At 37.6% G+C, this 7521-nt stretch overlaps 2 protein-coding genes across 2 annotated transcripts; both read right to left on the bottom strand.

Moving 5' to 3' along the window:
- On the bottom strand, positions 275–2513 carry LOC107635840 (pectinesterase). Its single transcript, XM_016339402.2, has 3 exons — positions 1468–2513; positions 1229–1389; positions 275–1140 (listed from the first exon to the last, which is right to left on the bottom strand). Exons 1-3 carry the CDS (start codon positions 2418–2420, stop codon positions 449–451), a joined length of 1806 nt encoding a protein of 601 aa, XP_016194888.1. The 5' UTR covers positions 2421–2513; the 3' UTR covers positions 275–448.
- LOC107638428 (probable pectinesterase/pectinesterase inhibitor 12) lies at positions 4190–6489 on the bottom strand. Its single transcript, XM_016341688.2, has 2 exons — positions 5501–6489; positions 4190–5211 (listed from the first exon to the last, which is right to left on the bottom strand). Exons 1-2 carry the CDS (start codon positions 6393–6395, stop codon positions 4508–4510), a joined length of 1599 nt encoding a protein of 532 aa, XP_016197174.1. The 5' UTR covers positions 6396–6489; the 3' UTR covers positions 4190–4507.

Below are 7521 nucleotides of genomic sequence, written 5' to 3'. Positions count from 1 at the left end.
TTTTATTCTTTATAATTAAATTTATTAGCATTTTAAAGTTTTGTAGTTAAAAATGATAACTTTTTCTTATTTTAAAATTGAAAGATAAATAAACCAATAATTAGTGAGAATATCCTAATAATATGATAATGACTTGCATTATATTGGAATAATCCTGTGTATTTACCACCAGCGAAAAGAAGATGCAATAATAAGGAGAAAATTTTTGTGGCACATTTTATACTTTCAAAATTTTGCAGGAATTTTCTTTTCCTACACCTGCAGTAATCAAGACGAAAAAATGAAAAAAAAAATAAATAAAAGATTTATATGATGAACATCTCAGACTCATCTTTTTATGAGGAGGCCAGGAAGAGATAGTTAGCTTTTACAACAACTGTACTGCTATTCACTTGTACATTATCCCTTTTCTTTTCATTTTTTTTTTCTTTTTCATTTTTTTCTTTTCTTAGTTATAGAAACCCTGAACTGATGGCACACCGGTGCCCTGGACCCAAGATCCCTTCAAGAATTGTGCGACAGTGAACTGGGCAGCTTCTTGCTTGTTGATGACATGGTAGGTGGGCCAGTTAACCCTGCCATCGGTCTTGGAACCAGGTCCAGTGTTTGCATACTCAGCATAGTAGAGTGTCTTAAGAGCGAAGTCGCCGGCCCAAGGAAGCCATCCCTCCGGGTGAATGAGATCTCCGATGTCGGATTCCATGATTACTGTCCTGGAGTACTCCTTCCATGGCCTACCAAGGTAGTTCTTGAACTGGGCCTTGACAGGCACAAGCGAGTCATCAGCCTTGATGATGCACTTCTGGAGGACTATTCCGGTGGTTTGTTTTGGATCAACTCTGCCTTGTGCGGTTATAATGGTTTGTTGGTTGTCCATTGGCTTCCTAACAACCATGATACAGTTCTGGAAAACTGCTGCGGCGTCACCAAAGATGAAATCGATGGTGCCGGAAATGATGCAACTCCTGTAGAATTGCCTGTGGGTTTGGGCGTATAGTGTGTCTTGGTAACCCTCGAAGCGGCAGTTCACAAACACCACGCGGTCAGCTTGCACTCTCGCAGCCACAGCTTGGTGTCCTTCTGGCCCAGCTGTGTTCCTGAATCCCATCGACTTTCCAATAAATCCATCTCCTAGCACAGCTGCATGCATATACCGTACCATAACCATTAATAATTTTGACTTAAATATCTCGGATTTGTTTTTTGCATTATTCGATCGCTCACTTACCAAATGGGGCAGTTAGGAAGGTCCTGGTACCGTCCCTAAAGTTTTTGTTGCCGGTGATGATGCTCTTCTGGGAACCTTCACCAAACAAGGTTACGTTCTGCATTTTCTGTGTTATTGTCACTGTCTCATCGTACACTCCTTCCTTAACAAAAATCACATACCTGCATTTTCATACATTGTTTGAACTATGAGTTGTGCTATATATAGATGGCGTAAACAATAATGGAAAATATACACACCTTCCTTCGTATGTCTTAGGCATGGCAGCCAAAGCTTCAGAGATGGTTTTGAAGTCCCCGGAGCCATCCTTGGCGACGGTGACATTAGGTGTGGGCTTGTTATCGGCAGCCTTCAACATCCTCCTGTCCTTCTGGCTAAGCCAGTTAGGAAAGCCATCGCGTTTGTCCAGGAAATCGAGCGGCGACTGATGCTTCTCCTCGGCCAAACTCCGGAACGTTGGCAAGGAGGAGAGGAAGTTACCAACCTTGGAAACAATGTTAAGTGTGTTGCTAACAAACTCCTTAGAGTCCTTGAAGAGGTTCTCAAGATCAGTCTTCAACTGTCCCTCAGGGAAACCGTCGATGCAAGTTTGTTGGTAACTGATGACAGCACTGAGCCAGCTGTTCAAATCAGGAGTACTGTTGGTGATGTTCCTCAAATCGATGTTGTCTCCGGATACTTGGTTCGTGATGGCCTCCAGGTCGATCTTGGCATCAGAGAAGATCTGCTTGCAATCTTCATAGGCGCCTTGCTCCTCCGGGGATTCGAAGTTGAGGGTTTCGGTTTTGGCGAAAGCAGCGTTAACTGCATCCTCTGCATATTTGGCGTAGTACTTGAGAATATCCTTGGGTTGCGACATGGAAGGGTCGTTCTTCAATGCATCTGAGAGAGGTCCTTCACATTTGTCTTTGTACTCGGCACCATCGCAGACAAGTTCCACCATCTTCTCCGATTTTGCGATTGATGGTGGTGACGACGACGACGACGAATACGAAGATGATGATGGAGAATGCGACGATGGAGTGCTGTTGCTTTTGCTGTCATTTCCTGGCAATACCACGACGAAGACTGCGCCGATGATGCCTACAAGGACGATGGCGGCTACAACGCCCATGATGATCCTCTTCTTGAGTTTTGCCTTCTGCTCATTTCTTCGACGTTCCGAGATGACATCAAAATCTTGAAATGCCATTTTTTTTCTTTTGGGAGCTTCCTAAGGCAGAGGAACTTCTCTCTGCCTTAGCTAGGAGATCCAAAAAGAATGAACGGACCTTCAATTTGGACTTGTGTGTTACGTGATTTGTATTTAAATGCGATTTGGTTTGCTTGAAGAGGAAAAGGTATTAGTGGTTGGGAGGTCTTTGAGGTTGGTTTTCTATTATGGGAAGGTAATTGTCGAGTGACAAAAATCCACGACGGTTGACCATTGATAATACCTCTTGTTCTTCCATGTTCCACCCATTCTAACCTTATTTCCCGCCATGTTATGCTACTCTTAAGACAAACTTTGATTATGCTTCTCTTTTTTCCCAAGGGTATAGTAGTGGCCAAAAATAGACAAGACCAAGTAAAGTGCATGCCATGCATATATGTGTTTGTGGGCTGGTTTTATTTCAAATATGGAAGTATTCTTATGTAAGCATATTCCATGTGGAAAAAAATCAATCACACATAAAATAAAAGTTAAACAACATAAAACACACCTAATATAAAATAAAATTGTATTATGTATAAATATGTATGTGGATATCTATGTCTATATATATTTATAAAGGAGAAAAATTAGGGTACTAACATTTTTTTTTATCAATGTTATTCAACATTTTGAGTTAAATATTAACTAAAACTAATAAATTTTATTCGTCATATAACATTTTTTTTATGAAATTCACTTGAAAGAAACATTAAAAGCACAAACTACTATTATATTACATTTTATATGATCTCATCTTTTTTATTGTAGGCTCGTTTTTAATATATTTTTTATTAATTAAACAACCCTTTTAGTTTTTTATTTATTATATTTTATATCAATATCTAAATTTAAAATTAAAAATTATAAGTTAAAATTCACAATTTAGGAATTAAAATTTGTGTATTTGTCTTTCTTTTAATTTTCCCTCTTCTATTTACTAAATATGTAGCATAACAATGAATATAAGATTAGTCTACATAGTGCTTTACTTAATTATATCGGGACTATCAATCTATACTTAAGAAATGAAGACTATTTATTAAATTTTAATAGAACACACTAATAAATAGGATTATCTATTAAACTTTAATAGAACATGTTAAGAAATGAGACCTAAAAGTTTCGCCTTGAGTTGAGTTGTTCACTTAGTTTATATTGGTAGGCTGTGTCAATATAAAGGGCCAACTGAATAGGTTGAGAATCCTAAAACAAAATGATAATTTGTACGTGTTGTATAAAAAGAATGTTAAAATCGTTAACACTTATTTGTTACTTGTGAGTACTCTTGGTAGGTATGATGTGCATGAATTACAGAAGTTGATTAGGTGTGAATTGCTCCTGACACTTTAAAAAATTACTTTAAGAGTTGGAGATCCATGCCTATAAAAAAAGAGCTGCGCAAGTATTGATAAATTGCCAATTGGATTCTTCTCAGTTATATAAAACATTTGGCTACAAAGAAATGCTTAGAACAAAACAACAGCTATAGGCTGTGCGACTCAATCGTTGTTATGTACTAACATAAGAGTTGCTTTGTCATTTTATTTTTTTGTTAAGAGCTGTTTTGTCATTTTATTTTTTACTAATTTTAATAATGATAATTTATTATTGTTGTTATAATAAACTAATTATTGATTAATTTAATAAATATTTTTAATAAAAATATTTGATAATAAAAAAAATATTAATAAAAAATAGTTAAAATTTATGTTATTTAAGCAGATTTTTGTGACACATAAACATCCATAAACATCCTTAACAAAATGTTTTCAAACAACTTTATCTTAGTATCCTTCTTAATAATGAAAATAGGAATATTAAGATGCCAAAGTAACAAATATACGGGCCTATGTGGAGTTCAGCAAGCATGAAGCATGTGAAGGGGTTATGAGTTAGACTCCTCCTTATTACAAGTATGGAAGAGTATCACTGTAACAGGAGAAGATCCACCGTATGCATCGAACCACAGCAAAAACATTATTGTAGATATCTCTTACTCATTCGTGAATTACTTGTTCATGTATCCCTAGACAATGTAATAGGATATTAAACGCTTCTGCAGCAAAAGAAGTATCGTCTGTTGTTCAAATCCCATCATCATAAGGAAAAGAAGTAGAACCAAGCCAAGCATCACCTGCAATGAACTCTGAAACAGTGAAGTTATAAGCATCATTGTAATCCAACAAATGGAATCCTGGCCAATCCACACGGTTACGAGTGTCTGAACCACCCCCATAATTCTCATACTCTCCATAATACAGAGTCTCAAGCCCTTCAGTATCACCATCATTATTATTGTTCCACTTTGTCCATCCCAACGGGTCAATGAACTTATCAATGTACGACTCTATGTACACAGTGCGAGAATACACCCTCCATGGCCTCCCAAGGTAACTCTTGACCATCGTCGAATTTGAACTCAAATCAGTGCTTGCTACAATTGAACTGTTCTGGATTGAGATCCCTGTGTCCTCATCAGGGCTACTTCGTGATTGCGCGGTAATAACCGTAAACTGGCCGGGTATTGGCATTAGTGAAACAATGTTGCAGCCTTGAAAGATCGCTGCCGCGTTTCCGAATATGAAGTCTATGGTGCCATATATGTCGCTTTCTCTGTAGAATTGTCTGAAGGAGTGAGTGTAGAGTGTGTCTTGATAGCCATAGATTGAACATCTGTAGAATGCAGTCAAGTCTGCATTAACTCTCAGTGCAACTGCTTGATGCTTCTCTGGCCCCGCTTTGTTCTCAATTGCTATGTCTCGAGCCAGAAAACCATCCCCAGACACAGCTGATCGATAGGGAAAAAACAGGTGATGAGCTTAATCTTTTTTTGTATCTCATAATTACTCAAATTTACAAGTTTGAATAACACTACTCCACTTATATCTAACAGTAGCTAGCTAATCCAATACAAAAAAAATAAAACAGATTAGTGTGAGATAACAAAGCCATATATAGTAGCCAGAGTGAACAAAATAAAAAATCATAATAACCAATTCCGAACATTTTAAAGGCTAAGAAGTAGTTCACATTTCACAATCAATATAATGAATAGTATCATAAAGGGGTTTGTTTACCTAGAGTGGCAGATCTAAAAGTAGTCCAGCCATCAACAAAACTTCTGTTACCAGTGATGACAGTGGCATCTCTTCCATCTCCAAGCAAAACAATATTGGTCTTATGACTTGGAATCTCCACATTCTCCTCGTATAACCCTTCTTTCACATATATCACTGTCCTGTCAAAGCTGTTACTTGGAGCAAAGTCAATAGCTTCATTGATAGTACTAAAGTTCCCACTCCCATCTGCAGCCACAACAATCACTTCACTAGGATCATACCCTTCATCATCTGATTTTGAAAAAAACCACTTTGGAGTGCTCTTCTTCTGCTTCTTCTTCATATCAGGCTTACGAGGGAGCATTGAGAGAGTGTTGCTGACATATTTGAAAGTGTTGGTCACAGAATCCACAAGAGTTGGCTTAAGGGTACCAGAAGCTGACTCCATGCTTTCTAAACACGTTTCTTTGTTGGTTAACGCTGCACTAAGGTATGTTCTTGCATCAACCAAGTCCTTCGAGTTCTGCGAACGGATTGCGGATAGAGAGCGTTTCAGAGAAGACAATGTGAGTTTGTGGAGCTCCTTGCAGTCTTGAACTGCTCCTATTTTGTTCTCTATGATGCTGTTTGAGTTTCCAGCATTGTTGAAAAGATCAGATAGCTTTGTGGCTTCTGATATAGCTACTTGGAGAGACTGAAGGAGGTTGTTGAGTATGTTTGGAGATATGGTTATAGAGATTGATAGCTTCAATGAGTTGAAGCAAACTTCAGGGTATGGTGTGGTTCTGCAAAAGGATTTCAATGCATTGAGGTTTTCTGCATTGGGGGTGTTGCTGATAGCACAAGCATTTGAGAAGAATAAGATTGTTGATAAGAGAAAAAGGGAGGCTTTAGAAGACGTAGAAGAAGCCATGGAATGACATTAAGAAAAATGATGTTATAAAGTAGTTTAATAAAAATGATGTTGTAAGGTAGTTTACTTGTTGAGATCTCTTAAATAATACACTCGGGATTATTATTCAAGAAGTGGGTCTCACTTCACTCTTTTCTACTTTTAGACAAGTTAAACAAAAATTTTGTATGGACTAAAGAATACAGCTGCAGACGTGCAGTACTCATTTGACTATGGAAACTTGAAATTCAGCTTATTCTGGTGCATAGGCCATAGGGGGATGCATGATGCACAAAGTTTGATGACTGCCATGATAATTTTTCCTAGTTTTTTGCTTTGGGTGGGTAACCTGTTTTGTCCATACTTGAAACATCAACTTTTTCATTATTGCCAAGATCTTGAGAAGCTGCGAATGAGAAACTAAATTATGTGAACCAGAACCACTTGGTAAATTGCTTTGTGAAGATGTATTTCGGTTTTCAGAAACAACTATCGAATATGTACATTAAAATTAGTTATTAAAGTCAATTACTAATATAAAATACATATTATAATATAAAATACATATTAAAAATAAACTAAATAATAGATGTATTTTTTACCAAATTCGTCTCCAACGTTATTTTGGATTTAAAATCATCCCCAGCGTTTCATTTGGTACTAAATCGTCATTTTGACTTTTTACGGACAAAAATACCCTCTACCACCACCACCACCTTTACCACCACTACCACCTCCCTTACTCATACCAAATACATAATATTCAACACCAACAATAACACATTATTCAAATTTAGAAACAACAACATCAAATTTAACAACAAAATCAACACAAAAGCATGATCAGAATCAGAAGCACAACAACAATAAAATTAGAAAATAACAAATCAAAATCAAAATCAAATGCAGAAGTAGAGTCGAAAGCAGAATCAGAAGTAGAAGTAGAATTGGCGAGGTGCAGCGGCGAGGTTAGTAGCAGTGGCGACAGTAGCGGAGCGCGACGGCGACGAGGCACCCCTCTTCCTCTTCCTGATCGTGAGTTCTCTCTCTCTCTCTCTCTCTCTCTCTCTCTCGCTCTCGAGCTCTCTCTCTTGTTCTGATTCCCGACAGCGATCGACGGCGGCTCCAAGTTTCGCGGACGCCGTCC

Source organism: Arachis ipaensis, chromosome B04, assembly GCF_000816755.2.
Source record: "Arachis ipaensis cultivar K30076 chromosome B04, Araip1.1, whole genome shotgun sequence".
NCBI lineage: Eukaryota > Viridiplantae > Streptophyta > Magnoliopsida > Fabales > Fabaceae > Arachis > Arachis ipaensis.
This window is presented reverse-complemented; position numbering and strand designations above follow the sequence as displayed.